This window comes from Euprymna scolopes, chromosome 14 (assembly GCF_053919585.1).
Source record: "Euprymna scolopes isolate OS-2025 chromosome 14, ASM5391958v1, whole genome shotgun sequence".
Taxonomy (NCBI): Eukaryota; Metazoa; Mollusca; class Cephalopoda; order Sepiida; family Sepiolidae; genus Euprymna; species Euprymna scolopes.
This window is the reverse complement of record NC_136495.1, coordinates 109,049,957-109,077,359: the sequence shown is the minus strand read 5'-3', so window position 1 is coordinate 109,077,359 and position 27,403 is coordinate 109,049,957. Positions and strand designations below refer to the sequence as shown.

The following is a 27,403-nucleotide window of genomic DNA, read 5'->3' as shown; positions in this document are numbered from 1 at the left end:
AAGAAGTCAATGATAAACAGATCAAATGATCCTAAAAAGAAGCAAACAGTACTGAACATCTGGAAAGTTCTCAACCAGACTCTAGAAAAAAAATTGACGCAAATATATTCATGCCAATAAATAACAGTAAAATGAAAAACTGCAAAAAAAAAAAAAAAAAAAAAAAAAAAAAAAAAAAAAAAAATTAAATAGGCTACTTCAAATCAAATATAGATTATGTCAGCTGGGTTGCTATTAGGGTCCGACTTTGAATGTAGACAAAAATCTATTTAGGTTCTCATTCAGTGAAAAGCCGATTTGCTGGGCAGTGTGATGATAGCAAAGTTGTTTTGGAAAATAACCAAAATAGAAATGGCTTATGTGAAAGAATGGAAAACTAAATAGATTCTAGACATGTCTATGCATTTCTATAAGACTAGCCTGGGTGCCCGGTGTTGCCCGGGTATTGTTGAGCAAAAGAAAAACAAACAAAAAAAAGTGGTAGTCGGCAGGCAGGTTCGAACCTGTACTACAAATGAGGAAAGAGAATGTGTGTGTGTGTGGGGGGGAGGACAAACAAAAAAAAAAAAAACGTAATCTATTTGCTGTCGCGTTCATTGCAAAACCAGAAGTGATGTAGGTTTAAATTAAGGCTAGAGAATCGAAAAGAGGGGATGACTTTCGAAAATATCGGCGAAAAAAGCGACCTCTCCCTGTAGAGAAGTGCCCAGTTGAGGGTGAAAGAATTAATGTTTTTGGCCAATTTCTTGATATTTGTCATCCGAAGGGCCGATTTCAAAATGATACAAATCTCGTGAAAACCAGTCGCCTCTGTCGAAAATTTTAGGCAGAGATACAAACAAACATACATTTAAATAGACAGGTGAGATTTATATAACAAATGGTTGGTTTATTTTTACGGCATATCAACCCTTTTAGGATTATTTAATGCTGAACCCAGTAATTTTACAAAAACATTTTAAGCTTCAAGTTCTGTAATAGAGCTGCTAGCGCAATTAGCAGTTTGACAGCTAACATATGCAAATGACCAAGCCTCTTGTGTGGGTGACGTCACAGAAAAGGGAAAGAAAAAGCAAAGATAAAAAGACATATGTGGCAGAAGTGGTGTTCGGAAAAGCATGTGTTTGACATGACTGAAGAAGGCCGGAGAAGCACGTATTTGACAAATGGTCAGAAAATAACACTGTGTCAATGCAGGAAGTTAACCATTTAAAACAAATGAAAATGCCAAGAAAAAATGTCTTATTTAAAGCTGAAAAAGCGAGTTAAATTTCTTTTCTTTTCGAGACTCATCTGCATGTTGAGTCCGTTAAAATATATATGGAAAGAGTTTTATGCTTACTATAACATTTTTATGCAAATATTCCGCAAGTATAAATCATGTAGAATATCTGCATGAATATAATTACACGTAATAGTTAACTAAAGATGATCATCCCATAAGAAAACCGAAAAAACTAATAGGGAATTAATTAAAATGAATGTTTAAAAGAATATGCAAATTAGCTAGATCTTTTGCAGATGAATTCAATTCCATGACCCATATATACGAAAATTGTATTTTCTTTTTAAATAAATAGAAAAGTTATTTTTAAATGAATATCAAAACAAAAACAAAAAACTCAATTGATAAGAGTATAGATTTATTTATTTCTGGACTGTTATCATCATCATCGAAGGCCAGAGGAATAGTTGGCCGAAACGTTGCGAAACAACAACAATGAAGTTGAAGATGAGTGCCAACAAATAAATAAGATTTCTCTTCTCTTCTAAAACTAAAATGGTTTATAACTCAAAATTGGTTCTCTCTATGCAACGCATGTCCTCAACTGTCACTAGACTGGTTTCATTTCTATACCTCATGCACATGCCCGATAGAATTTTCCCTTGGTCAACAATGGTAACGCTCTGCTGGGTAGTATTGGTGGAAATTATAGTGTTGAATAGCAGGTGGATGATATAGATAGAAGAAGAAGATTACATACTTCATACCTTTTCTTTATACCAGAGTTCTTCTGTCTTCACTACTGGGCTCTGATGAAACATGCAACGACCGACACCATAACCGATTGAGACCTGTTTTTTTCTTCTTTTGTGAAACCACAGAACAACACTTTATATTTTTGAAATATCAATTTATTTCAGCTGTCTCAATGGTTTTTACAAGGAGTATGCATTACGTTTCTACATGCTTGTTCCTTCCAGCCCCACTTCCCAGCTTTGAAGCAAGTCTGCTCACTTTCGTGACCAAACTCAAACTCCTCAATCTAATCTTCTTGATCTGTCAGTTCCGTTACATCATCATTAAAAACTGTTAACGTGTGACCTCTGTCACATATGCACTGCTGAAGGTCAATCTAGTTATTGTTTTGTTTATATTTATTTAGTTTAGCTAATTTTTGTAAACATCTTCAGTTAGAACCCATTTTTAAATTCCAGACCAATTCTATTCTCTAAACAATAAATAACTTCCAATATAAACTATTTTAACAATATCACTGGATAGATAGATAAATAGATAGATACATGGATAGATAGATCGATAATAACTAATTTAACTTTCAACCATGTGGTTATCTAACAGGAACTTACTCCATCCAATCGTTATTCTAATAATCATACGAGCACCTGCTCCACCCTGTGATCCAATGCCATCACCAAGGTAACAATACTTCTCAGCAATCTCAATAGCAAGTCATGTAAATAACAAACCACAACCTTATCGCAGAATATGATTACTTATGTTATGGTTAATCGATCTAGGCATCACATTATAAGTTTTGATAAGTTGGTCAACATTGATTTCTATAAAAACGGCACATTTTCCCTAGACACTCGTTTGTCAGTAGACCATATCAAAATCAGCTGACCAGAGAGAAGGTCAATCATTCTGTGCAATTGATAACGATTAGAAGCCTCCATTCAGTCTCCAGAGATAATGGATAACCCAACCCTTGTAACGGTGCCTGTGCTGGGAATCTATCATGAAGCAAGGGTTGTACAATCCTCAACCACACTTCTTGAATCTGCACTGTTTGATTCTAGTGGCTACAAAAAGTCCAGGACAACTGGAAAGACTGCCGATATAAAAGAAGAGCTTGCTCACATACAGAGCTTACATTGATCAGGGTTGGTCATCGGGGGGGGGGGCGCATCATTCAGATCTTAGTCTAGGTGGTGTGATATGGAGGACAGATTGTTGCCTACAGAGTACCTAACCCCCTCTTCACATTGCTGATGGATCCAAAAGAACGGTAAGCCTGATACAGTTAAGCGTCGCCACAGGAGCTCGTAGAATATAAGTAACACCAAACTACTATATAGTTATAGACTTCATATTTTTCCACACGGCTTACTTCAGAACTCTTTCCCATGGGTGGATATTCTACAAGATAAGGAAGTTTTGAAATCAGGGTTCATCTTCCCCTAGATGGATCGCCTTCCAAGGCTGAGTAGCTCCATTTACTCAAAATACAACACCTACCATTCCTAAACAGTCACCCCTCTAGTAATTACCAGGCTCAACGTTGCTTCACCTTTGGTGATCTAATGGAAACTACTAACATTTTTGTTGTTGCTACATATGGAGATAAAGAGCCAGGACCTTTTTTATGCATGTCTGATGGTTGACCCTGGTTACCCTCTGCCATAAGGAAGTTTACACAATTGGTTATCTCTTCCTATTTAGTATATACACGAATTGATTAATATTCATAGTTTTGATTGGTTAATCAAAATTAGCATGTCCTTTTGAATATTTAAAAAAAAAAAAAAGTTATTCTCAAGCAGTAAGATTTAATGAATTTTCATGCAAAAGTATCTACTTTTTATGTCAATTGCAACTAAAAGCAAGGTTTTCTACTTAATTGGCATGTCACAATTAGTTAATTACGGCATTACATAAAACATACTTTGATGATTGCATGACATCCACCATTAAAGGTAACAAAAGTTATTTCCCCTGACTTGATGCTGTTTATGTATAAACTTGAAAGTTATTTCGAAAATTATTTTCATTAATGATTTATTTTCTATCTCATTGTTTTTCATAATTTTTGGATATGTTACTAAATTCGACATCACAAGTAAATGCTAATGATTTTACTTGAAATTCAGTATTTTTATTTATCGAATTTTGCAATTATAATGTAGAAGTGCCATTTTCTGATTAGTTGATATTTATGTAACAAGTTTTGTATGGCAGATATGAGAAATATTGACTTTGATTAAAAGAAGAGTGTCTCCCTTGTTCCCCATCTATATATATATAAAAGCGAAAATGTGTGTATGCATGTATGTTCGCTTTTTTGTGTATGTCTGTAAAAGGCTTTTTTCGCTGGACATTTCGGTCGGCTCATTCCTTCTTAAAACTTTTTATATCACGTCTAAATGATAATATATATGAGTTACGAATGGGGGGGTCGCCTATATTTAGTTTGTCCGACTTTCACACATTATTTTTTCCAGATTTTTAAAGCGTCCCGTGTATCTTTCGCTTTTCAGTATAAAACAAGCAAAAACTGGCTTGCAGCCGCGTCATGTTTCAAGGCCAAACACGGAACCCCCATAATAATAATAAAGGGTTGGGTTCGAGACTCCTAACAAACTGTTCCCCAGTGCGATACAAAACACCTGATGAAGGCCAGAGGGCAAAACGGGCGAAACATTGTGACGATAACAACCAAGATGAGGAAGTCAGTCCGACAATCTCAATCAATGTATGATTCTTGTTATGTTTCTGTCAGCTACCAAAAATGCGTTGCTTCAGTCATGTCCAGTATGGTTCAGTTGAGCTAGAGATGTGGCTGTGCTGCTGTGTAATCAATTTTCCTTTCACTGCTTTGCATTTGTGTTGAATTTTCGTGCCAATTTAATGTTTTGAGTACTTTATACTGAACACGGCTCTTACCCTTTTATATTTTTACCTAGCTAAAATCAATTTTAGAAATGGTCACTTTTTTACAGTTTCAGAAACGGCCATTAAACAATTAAAATCTATTTCACCGACGATCTTTTCAATGCTCATTACTACCTGAAAAATGTATTTTAAGCATCCATTTTTTTTTTTTTTTCAATAAAACGAGCTCAGATATTTTTTTATAAATATAAGAAGGTTAAAAGAAAAATATACTTTAATCATTTGGATGAAGACGTATTATCAAATTTAGCATCTTAAATTTAGCATGCAAATTAATATAGGTTTTTGGTTATTTATTTATTTATCTATTTTTTAAAAAATTCTACTTTTGGGGGATTTTTCATGGTCAATTCTAAAAATCACCGAGATCCCTAAGGACAACTATGATGAGAGAAAATATAGAGAGGGGAGAGGAGTAGAATGAGAGAAAATATAGAAGGGAAGGACAACTATAAGAAAATATAGAGGGGTGAGAGGAGTAGAATGAGGTAAAATATAAAGGGAGGATGGAAATTATGATGAGAGAAACCATAGTGGGAAAGAGGACTAGAATGAGATAAAATATAAAGGGGAGGACAACTCTGATGAGAGAAATGATAGAGACTGGAGGGAGAATGGATGAGACAGGCAAAGAAATAGAGAAACAGGAGTAGAAATAATAGTGAGCGGATGCAGGAAGACTTAAAGCGTGAAAGAGCAAAAATGATCGCACTCATGTCTACATCTTTGCGTTTGTTTCCTGACATTAAAAAAAAAATTCTAATTGAAAAGATTTATTTGATTAAAATAAACTTTTGCTTCAGGAAATTCAAAGCAATTTTGAAGGATTTAAATTTGATTATTTTGGGAAGTGGAGGAGATATCCGTGAATGCAGCAGAAAGATATTTTCGGTGTTTCGCACAGCTTGATTCTGGTAGATTTGTGTGCGGAGATTTTCCAAAAGAATAGAACAGTTCATCAAAAAAACAACCACGGAAAGTCTATTAAAATAAGGAATTTAAAAGAAATGAAGAATTCTCCAGTTTGGGATGGAAAAACTCTGGGATTTGCATTCGTTTCTATGATTCCATTTGAATCTGCCAATTCTACATCATCCATTAATAAACTCCATTCTGTAAATCGTCATTAATGCGCCACCATTTCAGACCACTTATAATGGTTCCTATATATAATTAATATTTTATTATTATTTTAGTAATCTATAGTATACGATTTCAATACAGCCATCTTGTAAGCATATTAAATGGCAGCCGTCATGCAAATTCATGAGGTAGAGGAGTAAGGGTTGCACCAGGTGTGATCTATTTCAAATCGATAAATATTTCCTTTAATTATTCTTGATTAGCAGGACTGTCTGACATTTCTCTAGACAATGGATAAGAAAATAGAAAATTTAAGAAACATTTTCCTTTTAAAACTTTCTAGGTCATTTTACTTTTTCAACACACCTCTCTCTTTCTCGTGTAAACCTTTGCAACTGCATATAATAGAAAGAAAAAGTAATGAGCAGCTGGCTGTTTGACTTAGTTTCAGTTTTATTTTTCAGACAACTATTACTAAGAATGAAAGTAATTTTTTTTTATTTTCCAACATTAATTTATTCTCTACTAACACCGAACAAATGAATTTTATAGCATTTTGTTTTCCTATAGCCAGTTATATCAAATTAGAATATGCAAATGTGTATTTATTATTTTGTGTTTCACATCTTTGGAATATATGGTATCAATTGTTTCTTTAGATTTTTTCGCCAAGGATTGAACTCTCCATCTCTTGATAGAATTCATTCTAGAATATCTCTTATTTTGTGCAATGACAAGATTTCACTTATACAAATAAGCATTGTGAATTCTTGTTAAAAAAAAAAAAAAGAAAGTAGAAACTTTCATTCCTGGAGATAATAAAGTTTAAACATCACTCGAGGATTCGATCTCGACGATTGGTCTGACAGAGATCGAGCCATTTTGGTGGCCTTTTATCAGTCTTAGTCCTAGGTAGTACTAAGAAGTCCACCCTCCCAGGCCTTATCTTCTCTCTTTGGGGTGGAGCTACTTTATTGCTGAGGCACCCTGACTGGAGAATGCCGACAGAAGTGCCCAGGCAATTTTAAGAGGCTAAAATGCATCTCTTTGGGGTTTCTGATCTGCTCTCCCTACTTTCCTGACATTGTGTCACATCTTGTCATGGAAAGGAAAAAATATCGAGAGTCAAGTTGACAAGTAGTAAGAATAACGTTGATTGTGTTTAGCAAGAGAAAAAGAAAAGACTGAGTTGGCATTGTCCATGTCGGGTTACTCTATTAATGAGATTCATGTTAGAGAATTGTTAATTACAATTAGACTTCTTGAATTTTATTTTTTCTGTGCATGCGAGAGGGAGAGTGCACATGTGTACATATTAAACTTCTGATTAAAGAAGGAAGTTTTGAAGGAGCAGTTTCCAGAATACAGAGACAAACGGACATAGCCCTGGGTAGTGTTAGGAGGTCCACTCTCCCAGGTCTTACCTCCCTTGTTTGCTTTGCACTGGCATTGGATGGCCTACTTGTATCACAGTTTTCGAACACTTGCCATGGAAATAACGATAAAACAAGGACAGGCTCGCAACGTTATTCCATAATGAGTACATATAATACAATTTTTTTCTCAATATTTTTTTTTTTTTTTTTTTTTTTAATGTTTTCATTAAACTGTCCTATAGCCTTGAGCCCCTGGAGGGGGGGGGGGTAGAGCATCCACAACTTTATGGATGCTTTTGTAGTGAGGAGTTCTTTTTTCAGGGTGGAGGTGCTGGCCCCATACCCAACCTTCCCAGAAGGTACGCACAGCGCCTAGCCATTACCAAATGGTCACCCATCTGGTACTAGCCAGGCTCCACATTGCTTAACTTCGGTAATCTGGCGAGAACTGGTGTGTCAACGTGATTTTTCATATTTGCAGTCGGTCTCAAATACCTTTTAAGTTGAAATATTAAACGGTTTCTGACTAACCAATCTTTATGTTATTGATGTATCGTGTTATTTGCAATATAATGTGCTCTGCTTTACTTTATTTAAACGATTAAATAATTTAACTCAATATCTCTATTGTGAAACATTGAAAAAAAAATAAATAAATAAATAATTCTCCCCTCCAATTTTTTTTTTTTTTTAAATTCTAGAAGAAAAATACCTCTGAATTGAAAAATTTATAAAGGGTTGACTCTTACAAATTGAATTTTTATGCAAGATATAGTTTCTCTCTATGTGTGCACATGTGTATGTACATTACAGAATACAAGAAAAACATCGGTACCGTCGGTTTCAAATCCAAACAACTAATGTAGACATGGGAGACAGATATAAATAGAGCCTGAAGAGAGTCCAACAGACGACCAGATATTGATCTCCCTTGCTTGGGATTTGAAACTAATGGTACCATCGTTTTTCTGATCTTCTCTAATTCATAATATTACACTCTTATTTTGAAATTTTCTTAATTGAACACTTTGCTGAGGTTAGGGTTAGGGTTCTCTCCACACTAACCTAATACAAGTGTGTAATATACATACATACATATTGTTAAAAGTTTGACTTTTCAAGTTAACTAGCGAGGGGTACCCGGCGTTGCCCGGGTGTTTGTAGGTGTGTGCGACAAAAAACAGGTGCCCGTGAAAAAAAAAAGCCTTGAACGACGCGCAGTTGGAAAATAGTAAAGTGTGAAAAAAAAAAAAAAAAAAAAAAACAGGTGCGCGTTTTTGATTGATGTGAAGGGAGGGGGAAGGGAAAAAGGGGACCAGCTCCCGAGAGGTGGGAAATGGGAGCTGGTTAAAGGTCAAGTATGTGGGGTTGCCCCCACATCTGGTCTTTGCTTGCAGTATCTGTCGGAACAGATACTACACTTTGATCTTGTCACTTGGGCCCCGGAGGGCGCTAGGCCTGTGGGGTTTATTTGCTTCCCCACTGAGCAAATTAGGCACAAGGCCGTTTTTTAATGTGGAGATAGGGGGAGGGGGGAGGGAAAGGGAGGACCAGCTCCCGAGAGGTGGGAAATGGGAGCTGGATTAGTAACTGTTGGTATGAAGGGTTGCCCCTTCAGTGACCAAGGTCAGATATGTGGGGTTACCCCCACATATGGTCTTTGCTAGTCATAGCTTGCAGCATCTGTCGGAACAGATACTACACTTTGATCTTGATGCCCGGTTCCCGGAGGGAGTTTGGGCTGTTGGGCGCTAGGCCTGTGATTAGAGTCGAGTTTCGCTTTTTGTTTATACCGAAAACCCGAATGTAACGCGTGCCGATGCAGGAGATGTGGAATAATTAACGTTTGAAAGTCAATAAAATTAAATAGACAGGCGAGCTCCGTGGTTAAGTGCAAGATATTACAATTTATAGATGATATAAAAAGTTTTAAGTTGTGAAGCGAGCGAGCGCTTCTCTGAAAGAAGCCTTTTGTGGACATCGAGGAAAAGCGTACATACATACATACATGTTCGCTTTTATATTTATAGATAAGTCAAAGGACATTGTTAGGTCTTGGTGAAAGATTGCATTCTTCAAGTGCTTGTCTGAAATTGATTTTGTATATTTTAGTTAACAGTTCATCACCACACCCGTTGTAAACATCCACAAGGTCTTTGTAGACATTGCTATTTTTCCTTCAATTCTTAATGCGATAGCATCTTATTTTTTTTTATTTATTATATTCTGACATTTTTTTTTTCCACTTGAAAATTCTTGAGATGAATTCGATGCTATTTTAAAATGCAGATTCTTTGTTTCTTCTGCTTTTGATTCCAGTGCCAAGACGCAAAGGAAACAGCGTTGTTTGTCAAATCACAGATTACTCACCATTGTTCCATTCTAAGAGAATGATTGGAAGCGTTCTTTGCAAGCAAATCAAGAATTTCACAGAAGACCAAAAGAGAAAACTTATTTTTAATTTGAAAATGCGAGAATCTTTTTACAATCTTTTCTTCCTTCTGCTCTTATTGTTTACTAGCAGAGGGAAACCCGACATTGCCCGGGATCGAATGATGATCAATAAATGTTTCACACTCCCATATTTTTATTATCATTAAAATCAGTGATATTATTCACTTTTTCAATTAAATCGATTGATTGCCTGCTCTAGTTGGGGATCCATCACCATTTACTGGAAGGAAGATTCAGATGCCCCCCTAAATTGACTTAGTCCACAATACATTGTAGTCTATATTGCACTGTAGAGAACCTACTGTTGATTTTATAAAATCATTTTTTATATATAATGGTGTGAATTAAAGGTTAAAATGCAAAAGCCAAATATGCTTCAACTGCGCTCTAAACAAACATTTCAACTGCGCCCCTGTCATACCAAAGAACCTACTGTTGATTTTATATGTCTGGCCTTGCTGCTTGTGTGGTGATAATGACTTGAATTTAAGTTTAAAATAAAAATAAGTCAAGTATAATGGTGCAATTTTACTTTAAACAGAATCATTCATTTCAAACATGCTCCAATCATATCAAAGAACCTCCTGTTGATTTTGTTGGGCCTTTCAGCTTGTGTGATAATAAAACTTCTCAAATGCACTTGCGATGTTAGACTGTGCAAGGTGTTAACTTTGGTTAAAATCGCCTGTTCTTTCTTTCATCGGATTATTTTGACTATCCATAGTTGTTGAAGACATTCTGATACAAAACCTATCTAAGAACACTGCCACGCACATAAAGCACCTTTGTGTGAAATTTCATAAAAATGAGCCCAGCCGTTTTAGAGCCCATATGGAACAAACTTGCAGACGCACAAAGTTCCTTTTATATTATAGTAGATAGATTCAATTTGTTCGTCAACATGCAGACATTTTTTCTTAAGTCAAATCGGAAAAAAAATCAAAAACATGAAAACAAGTGAAGCATGCATGGTCCCCCATGAGTGCACAGTGAATGAGGTATGAAAAAATGACTAAGTTCAGCAATTGACCCCATCCCATTTATCCCGAAAAGTTCCCAAGGCCTTAACATATTTAAATTCGAGTTCAGCACAATGCAACAAAAATTATATAGAAATCAGTTAGTTACAACTTTTCAGAAAGTTTTGTAAAAATCCAAGGCATCAAAATTTTTATTTATTTTTTTTTTTTTAATAAGCACAAAAGTGTCAATTTCAGCCATCTTAACCAGAAAGGCACCCAGGGGGGCGGGGCAACTGGAGTTTTCCCGGAAAATTCGTTGTTACTTTTTTACTCATATCATGTTTAATGTTTGTGCAAAATTTAAAAAAATTCCAAGGCATGGTTATTGAGAAAAGTGCGGACAGACGAACGGACAAGGGTGAATTTACATGTCCCCCGCTCCTTTTGTTGGGGGACCAAAAATGTTCACCAACATCAGACTCTTAATGAAGTATTTGAATTTTTATGAATGGTTTCCAACCCACATTTTATTCCCTTAATAATGATCAGTTAATCAGTTTAGTAGTGAATCCTGGATATACAAACAAACAGACATACTTTACTTTGTTTCTGAATTTTTGAGATGAGGATTGATAATTCATATTATTTGGATTATTTGGACTACTGTTCTATGGTGTAACAGATAAAGTATTTGAAAATTTTCAATTGTAAGTTGCACTCTTCTGGAGGTTGAAGATTCAAAATACAATCACAAATTACTTAGGACTTCCACCCGATCATGGTTGACAGAATGAGAACCAGCAAGCCTCCATAGATTCAATAAAGTGTGCCGTTTGAAATTCTGTGCAGATCGTGAAGTTTGACAGAAAAATTGCCGAGTTCAGCAATATACATCTTAAAAGGTCCGAGGTTACATTGACCGAAAGGTTGTGAAAATAACACTCAAGATGAGAACAGTCGTCGGAAGAATCCAAATAATACAAAGACTTCATATAAATGAAATAAGTTGAATTTCATTTTAATGCTAATGGCATAGAAATGGAATGCAGACTTACCCAAAAGACAAAGTTGAAAAGAATGAAGAGGCATCTCACTAAACTTGACAAAACACCCATGATTGATCAATCAAGCAGAACAAAGAGATCTGGAAAAAAAAAAAGAAAGAAAAGACGTGAAAATCTTACAAAATAATTTTAGAGAAATACAAAAGCAGATATAATACCTAATATATCAGTTTTCTTTATTAATGTTTTGGTAACATATAATTAAACTATTGAAAAATAATTTGGAATAGAATGCAGGAAATCATAGAGGAGGGCCAATGAAAACAACGCACGGAAAGGGGAGAGGGACGGAGCGACGCACGGAAAGGGGAGAGGGACGGAGCGACGCACGGAAAGGGGAGAGGGACGGAGCGACGCACGGAAAGGGGAGAGGGACAGAACGATGCATAGTTATGCACACGGGGGGGCAGAGGACACAGAGGGGGAGGTGGTAGAAAGAGGCACACACACACATTCAGGGGAGAGCTGGCAGACACATACAGGGAGGGGTGGAAGGCGGACACACACATACAGGGGGGAGGTAGAAGGCGGACACGAACACACACATACAGGGGGAGGTAGAAGGCGGACACGAACACACACATACAGGGGGAGGTAGAAGGCGGACACACACACACATACAGGGGGGAGGTAGAAGAAGGACACACCCACACATACAGGGGGGAGGTAGAAGAAGGACACACCCACACATACAGGGGGAGGTAGAAGGAGGACACACCCACATACAGGGGGGAGGTAGAAGGAGGACACACACATACAGGGTGGTGGTGGCAAGAGGACACACACATACAGGGGGGCAGATGGTCGGAGGGGGGCAGATGGCAGGAGGATGCAGAGTAATGAGCATAGTGCAAAGTATCATAGAGTAGAAATACATTGCTATTAGTGGGAAAAAAATTCAGAAAATGGTGTGGCAAATGCAAGAAAAAGGGAGAACAAAAACTCCTTAAAAACCAAGAAAATATTCAGATGTCTTTAACAATTGCTGCAAAGAAAATATTTCATTTTTCACCCCACAAATTGGCCAATGTTTTTGTTCTCGTATTTAAACTTCTCGTGTGGAGTGGAAATTCATTTTATGTCTCAGCTGATTGTAATTGCAAACGATTATAATGAGAAAAAAAATAGGGGAAGTGAGGGAAGTTTTCAAGTAAAATTGGCTGACCTCCTAAAGCTTTTGAAGACGCTGATGGATTTAGCGATCAAATCAAAATAAGATGGCAGGTTAATGAGCAATCAAAAGAAATATTAACTCTGGCTGCTTTTTCAAATCACTAGTTTGAGATCATTCTGGAAAAGACCGGATATTTTGGAAAATGAATCTCTCGCCCAACCATTTATGAAAGAATGGTAAAAAAAATTTACTGAATAAAATACACTGAATCTCAAAATCTTTAAGGTGATGCAACAATTTTTAAAAAGATAATTTTAAGACCTCAAACATGTAATTACTAACGTTTCTGAATTTTTGAGATGAGGATTGGTTATTCATATTATTTGGATTTTTTTGGACTACTATTCTCATCTTTAGTGTCATTTTCACAACGTTTCCATCAATGTAACCTTTGACCTTCTTTATGCGTATCTTGTCAGACTCTGGATTGTTTCTGCTGAACTCTGGAATGTGGACGGAATTTCGAACTGAACCCTTTGATTACTTCATGAGCGTAGCATGCTCTCGTTCTATCAGCCATGACTGGATAGAGATGCTATGTAATTCCCGATTGTATTTTTGGTTGCCAACACTGAGAATTGAACTTTCAACCTTCAGGAGAATATTACTTTTTACAATCGATTTTTTTTTAAGTACTCTAACCACTGTGCCATGAGTTCGACAAGATACACCTAACGAAGGTCAAGGATTACATCAACTGAAAATTTGTGAAAATGACAAGATGAGAACAGTAGTCTGAAGAATCCGAATAATATGATGTAACTAGTCGTATTGATGAATATTTGTGCAAAGTTAGACAGAGTGTATGTTTTTATATATATATATATATATATATATATATATAGATATATATCTCCAGCTCTCTAAAAAGGAACCGTGTGGATAGGACAAAAATAAAGATTTCTTAAGTATCTCTCCTCTGATCGAGGACAAAACATACGGTTTGCTCTTAGCTAGAAAGACAAAAAAAGATGAATATTTGTGTGAATTTTGCAACAATATATGTAAAATAGGATTTATAATTTAGTAAACTTCAAAAATTCAGAAAGTAAATAGAACAGGAGGTTCGATGGAGCAAAATAAACATTGCTTTTTTCAAACTATTTACAGTTCCTCCCCTCTCCCAGAAAATTGCCAATTAAGTGTTCCAATGGATCCCCGATGGAAAAAGACCAAAACTGAACTGGAAGCAGACAATGGAAAGATTTGACTGCAACAGGAAAAAGTTGGAGGGACACTGTGAATCTGGCTTCAGGTCGAAAACGATGGTAAACTTCGACTGCCTCATGTGTCAAGGGATGCTGCGGATCTGGCTTCAAATCAAAAACGATGGGATACTTTGACAACTCATGTCGCAGGACACAGGAATTCCTAAGTCTAAGTTACCACATTCTAATTATAAAGTACGCTCTGCATTTAAAGTGACAACAAAAACAATTTAAAAGACCTATGTGCCTGTAAATAACAAAATTTTAATGCAGAAATGGTCGTTCAGGCATCAGTTCCGAAAGAGAACCAAGACGGCAAATTTTAGTACATATAAAAAGCGCAATATATTTTCAGGTACAACTTGAATAATCAATAATTCACTTGAGCAGTTTAGTGCAGTTTCATGACTATACATTCATCCAATGCGTTTTTTTTTTGTTTACATTCCTTCTAATCAAGGTGATTAGAATTTTTCATTTAAAACTGTCACATTAATAAAAACAAATTTGTTGAATGTATAATCATGAAACAGTAATAAGTTCAAAAAAATTATATATTATCTTCCACTCTATAATGAAGACCCATGTGTATTTAGAGATTACTAGCAAGGAGACCCGATGTTGCCAAGGATTGAATGATGATCAAAGAATGTTTGACATTCCCATATTTTTATTGTCCTCGAAATCAGTCAAATCAATTGCCTGTTCTATTTGGGGGCCCATTGCAGTTCACCAGGAGGAAGCTTCACATACCTTCCTGCAGTGATAGCCCACAATACATTGTCTACATTGCACTGTAGAGAATCTACTGCTGATTTTATAAAATCACATAAATATATGTATAAAGTGGCTTCATTAAAGTTTAAAATGCAAAAGTCAAGTACCATGGTGCAATTGTGCTTTAAACAGAAACATTCATTTCGAATGTACCCCTGTCATATCAAAGAACATACTGTTGATTTTATATGTCCGGCCTTTCAGCTTGTGTGGTAATCAGATTTCTCAAACGCACTTATGTTGGGCTGTGTAAAGTGTTAACTTTGATCAAAATCACCTTTGCCTTCTTTCACCAGATTATTTCGATTATCAATACTTATCAAAGACATTCCAATACAAAACCTATCTAAGAACACTGCCAGGCAGATAAAGTACCTGTTCGCCCCACGGCAATTATTCCGCAGAAATATTGCTTTCAGGTATCTACAATACCTTCCAACAGTCAAACTTCAAAAAGCGTGCGTTGGGCAGACAGAAAAAACTCAAATTAGCACAACGAAAACAACTTGCGTTGAAAATGCTTTATTAATTAGGTAAAAAAAAATCTCATGTTCAATGGAGTCAAGAAAGGCTGTGCTTTCTGTTTTAAATTCCGCAGTAGAAAGGAAAGACAGACTATGGCGACATCGCATAGGATATGAATTCTCAAAAAATGGCTTGTAGTACGAGGGCAGTGAGAACAGTTTTTTTTGGGGGGGGGGGAATGCCTAAACGACTATGTTCTTCTTTAAAGAAAGGGCAGGAAGGAAAGAAAGTAAAAAAAGGAGAACTTATAAGAAAACTCGCACAGAGAGGTAAGAAAATGAGAAAGGGGCTTGGGGAACCGGTGTACGTTAAGTATGTCTCTTTGTTAAAAGGAGCCCGGTTTGAAGACACAACAGTACCTCCATGTGAAACTTAATAAAAATTGGCCCAGCCGTTTTCAAGTCCATAGGGAACAAATTCGCACACACAAAGTTCCTTTTATATAAAAGTAGAGATTAATACACATAAAAATATCTAATCAACTGTTTTTGAATCAGTTTTAATTCACAGTTGATTCATTTTTTTTATTATTAAAATTTATTTCGTTTCCTCCATTAAAGAAACAGATTACATGAATTGCGGCTTGAAATTATTATTCTGCTTTAAAGGCATAATAAGCATTATAAAATAGGATTAGAGATTAGGTTTATTGAAAGATTTTTATATTAAACTAGCCTGAGTGACCGGCGTTGCCCGAGTGTTTGGAGGTGCGTGTTGAGGGGGGGGGTAGTAAGCAGACACGCTCGAACCCATGACGCGAAGGCAGAAAAGAAAGTGTATAAAAAAAAAAAAAAAAAAAAAAAACCCTGACGTTTTACCCCTACTCCATGACGCGACCGGAAGTTCAGAACATTGAAAGTAGTAAAGTCATTTCAACCGATACGATGACTTGCAAAAATGGTGACACAAAAAAAAAACGCCCCCTCCCCCTTGTAGAAAAGGGCCCCACTTGAGGGCGAAGGAATTAATGTTTTTAGCCAATTTTTCGATATTTGTCGTCTGAAGGGTTGAGCTTCAAAACGATACCGATCTCGTGAAAATCCGTCGCCTCTGTCGAAAGTTTTACATACACATTTAAACAGATAGGTGAGATTTGTATAATAGATAATTTTATAATTTATTCATTTAATAAAAATAAAAAAAAAATAATAAAAAACTACCAGCAACATTGTGTAGGTACTGCTAAATAAATAGGCACCTAAGAAAACTGTTTCGATTCGACGTACCATGGATATTCAGCACGATTATATATATATATATATATATATATATATATATATGTATGTATGTGTTACAAGAATTAAAAACTCAGTCTTGTAGCAACAAACAGTAACTCCCCAACCCTTAACACATTAGAAAGAACCAATGTTATTTACACATTCAAATGCCCCTTGAGATAACGTAACTAATACAATGACAGCAATAAAGTTTATAGCTACATTCGTTTCACTACCATTACTCTTCCCCAGAGGCTCAATTTACCAGCATTTAAAAACATAACTGACTCCTTTCTACGATGTAAGGTTCGATTGTTTTGGTGGTTTTGTTTTATAGCATATTAACCTTGTTCACGTAATTTAATGCCGATTCCAGTCATTTGGGGAAATTTTTATATTTCAATTCTTTTGTATTATCAAATATTTATTCATGGAGTTTGGTTTGGTTACTTTGTAGAGAAAGATTGCCTTTGGTTTTTGACTTATCAGAACATGATCGAATTTTTTAAAGGGAAATGAAAAAAAAACAATAACATTAATGCTTCGTGCATTTTAGGTCAGAAAGCCAGCAGCTTCAGACGGTCTGATCTGGTAGCACCTGATATAATTTAATACCAACTTTAGTTAACAAAACAAAAATATTCTAAAATTAAAAGGAGTTTGTTTTTTTTTGTTTTTTTAAGATGATACAATGTAATTTTTCCGCCGTTTGTATGCTTTTACAAGTATTTGAAAATATTGAACAACAATTTTTTTTTTCAATAATTTTCTTTATTAACTGCTGAGTGTACAGGATGTTGGCATAGAATTTGAATTTTCAGGATTAAAATCTCATTGTCAAGGATGACGTAAGTAAAAGATATGCTTGGTCATATATATATATTTTTTTTTTTCTCTCTAATTAGCCATTATTGGAATGAATGCAGATTGACGTCAAAACGTCCAATAACAGCCGATTAGAAAAAAAAAACAAAAAGTCTTTTAACACTACACACAATGTTTTAAGCAAACTACAACATCCTCCTCACATTTTAAAACTAATTTAAATAAAATACTTGAGATTCATGATAATTATGGAACAGTCATTAATTTTCATATTTTGACAAAAACAAAACAAAAAATTAGGTTTGGTCGTTTGTTTTACGGCATATCAACCCTTTTTGTGCTATTTAATGCTAAATCCAGTCATTTTGGTAAACATTCTTATGCTTCAAATTCTTTATATCTTTAAATATAAATTTTTGATGTTTGGTTGCTTCGTAGAGGAAAGCGGTTTTCTTTTATTTTTTTGACTTAGCAGTACATGATTGAGTTTTGCAACGGGAAAGGAAAAAAATTAATAACATCACTGTTTGGTGCATTTAAGTCAGGAGGCTAATATTTTCAGATAAGCCTAATCTGGTAGCACATACACACAAAAAAAAAAAAAAACTGGTCTAATCAAGCAGAAGGATTCTGTGATGTTTAACAATGGTTGCTCTGTGTGTGTGTGTGTGTGTGTGTGTGTGTGTGTGTGAGTGTGTATACACACATAATGTGTGTGTATCTGTACAAGCTATGGTTAGGAAGAGAGTTTTTGTTGCATAGCAAGAAACTAAACTCTACCCTCACCTTTCATAGAGGTCAAGAACAAAAGGTTAAGTCAACCAACACAAATAAAATGGCCACACATTAATGGTGAACAAAGAACAAAATTGCATCCATTGTCAGAAAGAAATAAAATGACCAGAAGATTAGATTAACAAGACTGACTAATGGTCAATTCCAGAAATAAAGATTTCAAAAGAATGGTCCGCAGTAGATTTTCCATTCACGGCCTTACCGACTGGTCATCGCATAACACAAATGCACGGACGGATCGAGCGAACGGCTAGAAGACAAAATGTGGCATTTCCTATTTTTGATTAAACGAATGAGCATTAGGATTAAATTAGGATCAAGAAGGAAATTGTTTTCAAAGTTTCCTCAAAGAAATAGGAAATCTGATAGCAAAACGTTAGTAGATCGAAAGGCAAATCAGAACTCAACTTTTGGATGTAAGGAGAAAAGAATGGATTAAAAAAATAGAAATAAGATAATTTTTCTTCATTCCTCATATCTTTATTTAATGATTTTTTTTTTTAAATGTTTCAGAAACAAAAATGAAACATCTATAATATAAATCTCACCTGTATGTATTGTTTACATGTATGTATTGTGTGTTTACATGTATGCATGTATTGTTTATACGTATGCATGTATTGTTTATACGTATGTATGTATTGTTTATATGTATGTATGTATTGTTTATATGTATGTATGTATTTTTGTTTGTTCATATGTCTGCTTAAAACTTTCGACAGAGGTGATGGATTTTCACAAGATCGGTATCGTTTTGAAGTTCGATCCTTTGGACGACAATTATCGAAAAATTTTCCAAAGACATTAATTCCTTCACCCTCAACTGGGCACTTTTCTACAAGGAGTTGTTTTTTTTTTTTTTCACCAATATTTTCGAAAGTCATCCCCTCTTTTCGATTGACTAGCCTTAATTTAAACCTTCGCCACTTCTGGTTTGGCGATGGATGCAACGGCAAAGACATCACTTTTTTCTTCCACATTTTTTTTCCTCCTTTACGGTATGGGTTTAGGCCTGCCTGCCTACTACCACTTTTTTTTTTTTTTTTTTGCTCAACACCTACCTCCAAACACCTGGGCAACGCCAGGCACCCAGGCTAGTTTCATTATATGCATAAAAAGGAAGCTGAAATGATTACATTTTCTAACTGAGAAAATTTGGAATTTTGTTTCACAACTGATGACATCAGAGAAAGGTTAAATCTCAACAATATAAGGAGATGTGTGCAAAATAGAAGACTTTATTGGTTTCGTCACATTAAAAATATAAATAAAAATACTTTGATTAATGAATATAAAACAAGATAGCAAGGTCAGTTGGCATGGAAAGGCAAAGAAAAATGTGGGAGAAATGATAAGATTGGAGTTGAGTAAAAAAAAAAAAGGGATGAGGAAAGACCTGACTAAGGATAGTGTACTTCGGCAGACAATTTCTAGAAAGTTGTTGAACACGGGTCAGTATGTAAAACAGAGGTTAAACTAAATAGGATTATTGTAAGGAGCAATGCCAATTCCAACCTCATCTTTTAGTTTGTTTTCCGGCACATCAACCCTTTTTGGGTAATTTAATGCCAGATCCAATTATTTTGGAAATAGCATTCATGTTGCATCCAGTTATTTTATAGAAGGTTTTTATTCTTTAAGCTCTTTGTATCTTCAATCGCTAGTTTGTAGTATTTGGTTTGGTTGTTTTATAGTGGATTTTATCGTTTTTGTTCCCTGCCCTGCAGAACATGAGTTTTTCAATGGAAGAGGGAAAAGGGTTACAATATTAATGTTTGGTACTTTAAGTCAGGAAACCAGTCAGAAAGTAGGGGAGAGAAAGAGAAATGGGAAGAAGGAAAAGGTGGGTTGTTTTGGGCTTTGCAGAACATAATTCAGTTTTGCAAAAGGAAATAGAAAAACAAAAACATCAATGTTAAGTGCATTTCGTCTCTGGAAACCAGTATCTTCAGACAGCCTGATCTGGTAGCGCAGTCATCTTTTGGGGAGGGGCAACTATGAATAGGGTTTCAGGAATGGCCTTATGAATATGACCGGGTGAATCTGCTTTCAGGCTAGAATAAAAGTAAGTATCCGTTCTGTACGGAGTCAGTAAAGGAGTGACCCATCTAAACAGACACGTCCGGAATGCTTCTTTTGGGGGGAAAATTGGATTTTCCCTACATTAAAGACATTCCTTTTGTCTAACTAATCCATTTCAAGTTGCTTCCTCTCTTATTTAAAGTTGCTTCTGCTTAACTAAAATGCTGAACACGTTTCTATCTCTAAACTATGGCCTGCAAACAAGATCCGGCCCGCTAAAGTCTGTAATCCATCTTGTGGAGCCGTTCTGGAAAACGTAAAAATACTCAGGAAAATTTTAAAAAATGGAAATGTGTGAAAATAGTGTTGATGGTTTTTCTTTTTGTTCAGAAACACATTAAAAGAAAGGTTTTGGAAAATCAGTTTCACTAAAAAGCTAATGAACAAAACAGTATAAAAACTGTCAAGATCTTTTATTTATTTATTTTAATTTATTTATTTATTTATTTATTTTTGGTCAATGTAGCTCTAAAAAGTCAGCAATATGGCTTCTCTATTCAAAAACTTTGGAGACTCCTGTTCTAAATCCTAAATTTTTATTTAAGTATTTTGGTGAAATCTTTGGACTTGTTAAAAGAGTACACAAAGTGGATCAGTGATGAACATTGGCTCTTCATACAAGTCAAAAACTTAATATAATAAAAAGAAAGAAAAAAAATCATATCTATGAACGTAATCACATTCTATTTAGTGCATGTTTGGGTTAAGTTGGAAACTAAAGAACACAACTTTCAATGGCGAATATTTTATGATCAGGAAGAAAAGAATGATATTAAGCCCCCCCCCCCTTCGTTTCTTTATGAATACATGCCGACCATGTCATGTTTGCTATTAGGTTCATGTTCTCTTTGAACATGTTTAAAAGGTCAATCTTAGTTTTATTGATCCTTACTTTTTTTTTTAGTTTTTGTTGATTAATACCGACAAAGGGAGGTAACTTTCGATTTTACACAGTTTTTATTTTCGATGATTAAGTTTCTCGTATTTTCCAGATTATTTAGACTAGGCACCGCCAAAACGGGGGGGGGGCAGGTAAGTACTTTTTGACGGACCGTCTTTTTAAAAATCTACCAAAAATCAGGTAATTATTCGATCAATACGAAATTTTCAGCGATTATTAAGAGAAGAATGAACTTTATAACAGTGTACTTATTTTTCATAAACGATATTTATATATTACTTACAACCCCCCCTTGTTTTGAGGTGGTAAAAATATGCTTAAAATAATCATCTGAAACTGAACACAACATATTGTGTTGTTGTAAGGGACAGAAATATAGATTTAAAAAAAAAAAAAAAATTGTTTGCATACCTTATTTTGACGTCTGAATATCAGAACTTCGATTGTGTTTAATTATCCCGCTTTTGAGTTTTGAAGTGTGAAATTCGGTGAATATGTTAAGTAAAATAATTTAAGTTAAGCAAAACAAAAAAAAAAAATTTTTTTTTTATATTTATAGGAAAAAAGCCATTTTAAAATCTTTGATAAATAAATTAACAATTTTTTTTACCGAGCCGAATAATGCATGCCCATTATTAAACAGGGCATGCTTTGAAGAATCGATACAAAAAAAAAATTCGATAAATATTATGCCCTTTGTGTTAAAAATAGCATCATTTTTTCGATCCCGTTTGGAAACGTTTGCCGCCTTTCGACTACGGTGGACCAAACGCGCTGAAATAATTTTTTTTTATTCTGCTTTAAATTGCCCCTCCCCCATTTTGGGAAGCCTGGCCCCCACACACATACACATTAAAAACCAAACTCATACAAATGGTCACCCATCTGGTACTGGCCAGCCTCAGCGTTAATAATACATTGAAATTTTCGTTACTGAAAAATAAGTTTGTTTGGTCTTCCATAGTTTGCTTTTTATCGAATACAAACGTAAACAGTGTCGATCTAGACTCTAGATCGACGCAAAGTAACTGGTTGCCTATATGAATAAGTGGAATTATTTGAAATCCAGGTACTTATATTATAATATTTTTGCATATTCTCATAGAAAATCATCCTAAATCTTAGTTAGACAACAAATAAATAAATTAATTATTTCAAAAACCTTTTTTAAAAAATATTTATGTACGTTTTTTGTGCAAGACAAAAAATGTCAATTGTTAACTTTTTGGGAAAATTTAACATTTAAAATTTAATTAAAAATAGTAGAAAAAGTTTTACATTATTCTGTTTTCTATATGATAAAATTCAGGGTTTTATCTTTCTGGAAAAAAAAATTTACTCAGAAATAATGGATTTTAATAAATGTAATTTCGTTTTAAAAAACAACAACTTGATTTTTCGGCCATTTTTGGCGGTGCCTAATTTAGACTATACTAATTTTGAGTATTATTTTCACTGGGTTTCGGCCAATGTAGTTTCCAACCTTCTTTAGATATATCTTGTCAAAATCTGGAATCTAGATGGATGCAAAGAAGAAATCTCCCTCAGACATGCGGAAACAATAGAAGCATCAACACGCGACGGACCCGTTTCCCTGGGTAAAGACTTTTATCAAAGAAGTGTACCATCCTCTTTGTACCCTATATCTTGGAAAACTTTATAAAACATCATCAATCCTAAAGTCTCGTCGCACTTAATTATAACCCAATGTTTTCTTTTCCAAAACCGTTCTTTTTTAGTACTCTTGTTCTCTCTCTAATTTTGGAGGTGCCCCAAAAAAGGGGACCGACCAAAATGGTGACCCTTTTTCAAACGTTGTTAAAATCTATGGTAACCGCCATACGTTATCCATTATGCCATGGGTTCTCAGTAAGAGTGATAATCATAATACCATTGCAAATTACTTAGGACTTCTACCTGGTCATGGCTGACAGAACGAGAGCATGCTACTGCTGTGGATTAAATAAGGGGTTCTGTTCAAAATTCGATGCAGATGCCCGAGTTTGACAAAGATTTCCTCAATTTCAAAATGCACATGAAGGTGGAAGGTTACATCGGCCAAAACGTTGTGAAAATAACTCAAGATGGGAACAGTAGTCCAAATAATATGAATTATTTACCCTAATCTAAAAACTGATTTACTGCTTGGTTTTTTCAAAAATAAAGATTTTCTTGTTGAAATGAAAATGTTAAAAATTTCAACAGCTGATTTCAGTAAAATTTAAGAAACAATTTTAAAAAAAATTAGTATTTCGTCTCTTACAGACGACAGGTTGTTTTCTTCTGACTAGCCAATAAAAAAATGATTTCTTCATTTTATTTAATCCCTATCTACTTAAATTTGAAGTACAAAAATAACCAGAAAATCTTACCATCACAAAAGTGAGATGAGTTATCATCGCCCTTTGTTAGCATTGGTCAACATAAACTAAAGGACATTTTCTTTCTGATCTGTGTCAGATTGGCACAGTGCAATCAGTTTCGAGCACTGCATTATTTACAATTCTGAATCTGTCCTGGGATGGGTATTTCAACTAGTTTCTACAACATTTAATGCCACGGATTTGCCCACATCCCAGACAAGTACTTTCAATTCTCTTAGTTATCACCGTGCTAAAAATAGTTCAATCACTCTCATAGTTTGTCCACTCAAAAGTCAAGTCAATCATCTGGCGAAAAGTAATTAGAATTGTTGCAAAGCAATTACACTTAAAATCAAATCAAATCAACTCTAAAAAGCAATTTACTAATTACAAGGAGAGAAAGAAAGAGCAAGAAATTACATATATATGTGTGTGTGTGTGTGTATACACATGCCACAATCACGTTGACACTAGTTCTCATCAGATCACTGAAGTTAAGCAATGTTGAGCCTGGCCAGTACCAGATGGGTGACCATTTGGGAACACTAGGCTGCAGAGTCTTAGAAATTTCTAGGTTGGTATCTGGGGGCGCATTAATTCACATGCATCAAGGAGAAGGAAACGCCGATGTAAAAATCTGTACACTGTCCTGTGGCAGTCATCTGCACCAACAAAGATTAGCAGTAATACCAAAAAGTGTGGTTGGTTCTGCACAAAGCCTTCACCACTATAAACAAATTATCTGTGTGGATTTCTGAGCAACTTAGTTGTGGTAGAGGCTCATTGGCGAGAGAGTCCATTATATATATATATATATATATAGGGAGAGAGAAAGAAATATACACATATTTGTGTAGGTGTGTACTAGTAGGATCACCCGGTGTTACCTTGGGCAAAAGTGTAACAGTTCTATTAAAGTTTCTACCCCTCTCATCTTTCTTCATCATAACCCTCTTTCTTCTCCACCCAACCTATTGTCTCATTGTATACATAGACAGAAAAAGAGCTTTTTATGAATTCAATGCAACTTAAAAAGTAAAGCATAAAGAGATCATCCTAAGGATAAATCGGTTACAGTGGTATGGTCACATGGTACGGTCACATGGTATACTTATCCTCCTGAATAAACTGTTGTTGCAAGAAAGTTGACCGCCTCCGCCCCCCCCCCCAAAAAAAACTTTAGAGCAAACGATGACACAAAGTGGAATTTGGAAAAAGTTGACTCCCTAAACTGTGAGAACTGGAAAATGAGCTTGCGAAAAAAAAAAAAAAAAGTTTAACTTCCTAATAAGTGTAAAATTACGGTAAATGATTAGAAAAAAAGTTTAAAAATTTTTCTTTCAAAACGAACAAATAACCCTAATAAGTTTTATCAATTCAGATTTAAATTAAACAAGTGAAGTATGCGTGGTCCCCTGTGAGTGCACAGTGAATGAGGCATAAAAAAAATGACTAAGTTCAGCATTGCCCTACCCCATTTAGCCCCCAACAGTTCCATGGGACATCAAATACTGGTGAAAAATGAACAAATGGTACAGTTTTAAGCCTTAATATATGTAAATTTTAGTTCTGCATCATGCAAAAAAAAAAAAAAAAAGAAATAAGTCCATCATTTTCCCACACCCATTTAGCCCCAATAGCCCCGAATGCCTTAATATATTTAAATTTGAGTTCAGCACCATGCAAAACTGCTAAATAGACATACATGTAAAATTTTGGACAAATATGGTAACATAGTCCCAAAAATAGAACATTTTTATTAGCCCTAAAAGAGCCCCTGGAGCACATCCAAGAGTTATCGTGAAGTATAGACGGACAAACTTATATAGAAATCAAGTTTTCAGAAAGTTTTATAAAAATCCAATTTTTTTTAATAAGCACAAAAGTGTCAAATTTAGCCATTTTAACCCGAAAGGCACAGGGGGGGGGACCGGAGTTTTCTCGGAAAATCCGTTGTTACTTTTTTTTTTACTCATATCATGTTTAATGTTTGTGCAAAATTAAAAAAATTCCAATGCGTAGTTATTGAGAAAAGTGCGAACAGACGAATGAACAAAGGTGAATTTACAGGTTCATCCTCTTTTTGTCGAGGACTAAAAAAAATCAATACACATTAAAAGAGTACTAATCTTTCTTCAAATTCTTTTCATTTTTTTATGTTCATAAAAAATAGACTGAAGATTTTCTTTTAACGTTGTAATTCTTCCATATAGTTGTCAGCCCCCTCCCGTCCCATTTTCAAAGGAGCGAGATATATATATATATATACACACATAGTCTTTAAATGACTATAAAACCAACATTTATTGTAAGAAAAACAAGTTTCATACGTCAAAATACTGTGAGCAAATATAGAAACCAGCTAATTTTCGAAGTGTTAAAATTATTGGCCATTGTTGTCCATGAACAGCTGACAACGCTCACTGATTGAATCGAAAACATTCCTAATAAGTTCAATTGACACATCTTTCAATGGTTGCTTTCAACTCATTCATTGTAGCGCGTCTTGTGGTGTGAACCTTGTGTTTAACATGCCCCCCTCAAAAAAAAGATAAAAATCCGTAGAGGGGGGGGGAGTAAAATGCGGTGAGCAGGGACAGTTCTCGATACCTTCTCTTCATCCTCACTATCTGTTTCGCAGGTGACTATCAAGATATGCTCTTACGTCATGATGATGGTGGGAAAGTGCTCCATCCTGCTGGAAGTGCTATTCTTCATTCCTAAACATCTCCTGGGAACGTAGTATAGCATATTCATGTAGCAAGTTAAGATAATTTAAAGAGTGTATACATTTTATTGAGACACCCTTATATATTTATTCAAGCACGTCTGAACATGACAGAGTTATTCTTTTTTCTGATTTTTCTAGATATCCTTTCCATTTGCTGAGTGGTCCTTTTTTTTATATTGGCTGGCATGTTGTATAGAATGGCGCCCAAATGTTGTTGCTCAGCCATATTCTACTCAAGCGCTTTTTATCGGTGCATCCGATTATCATAAATAGAAACCGCTTGAGTAGAATATAGCTGAACAACAACTTTTGGGTGCCATTCTATACAACATGCCAGCCTAAATAAAAAAGACTGTTTGGCAAATGGAAAAGATTAATATATATATATATATATATACATACACACAATTTAAAAATTTAATGGCTTATAGCCAAATAAGTGCAGAATTTCTTTCAATAAATAAACATTTATTAAAATTAAATTCAATATTGTGATTCACAACATTCATCAGGTAAATCCAGGGTTTTTTTGTTGGTTTTTTTTTTTTTGTTTTTTTTCACTTTTTAAATTTAAAATTTTTTATATACTTACTATAAACAGTCGACTTTCTACTATTTAACACATACGTGCTCGACCGGCGCCTTTTATTGCATCGGACATCTAAACATACTTGACAAAAATCTAAAAGGAAGACGTGCCAAACCTTACCATCGACATGGCTCGTAAAAAATAAAAAGTTATATCTAGTTGATCTACCCGTTCGACATTTACCATTAGGAATGTAAACAAACAAGTATTGATTGACTCTAGGCCTGGAGTTTGGAGTGAGAAATAACTAAGTAGATTTTGTTTGATCAACTGATCCGAAATGAACGGATCAATATTTGCAAAGTGTGAATAATAATTTGGTCAAGTTGGCCTGATTAAAATAAATTCATATTCTGTGT

At 35.0% G+C, this 27,403-nt stretch overlaps 1 protein-coding gene across 2 annotated transcripts in view; it reads right to left on the bottom strand.

The window, feature by feature from the left end:
- The window catches only part of LOC145293212 (CD9 antigen-like), a 388,541-nt gene that overhangs the window by 119,880 nt on the left and 241,258 nt on the right, over positions 1-27,403 (bottom strand). For both annotated transcript variants that reach the window (XM_080139744.1, XM_080139745.1), the window contains one exon: positions 11,849-11,937. In XM_080139744.1, the coding sequence (XP_079995870.1) occupies positions 11,849-11,908 (60 nt within the window). In that variant the 5' untranslated portion in view covers positions 11,909-11,937. The remainder of the gene's footprint in view (positions 1-11,848; positions 11,938-27,403) is intronic.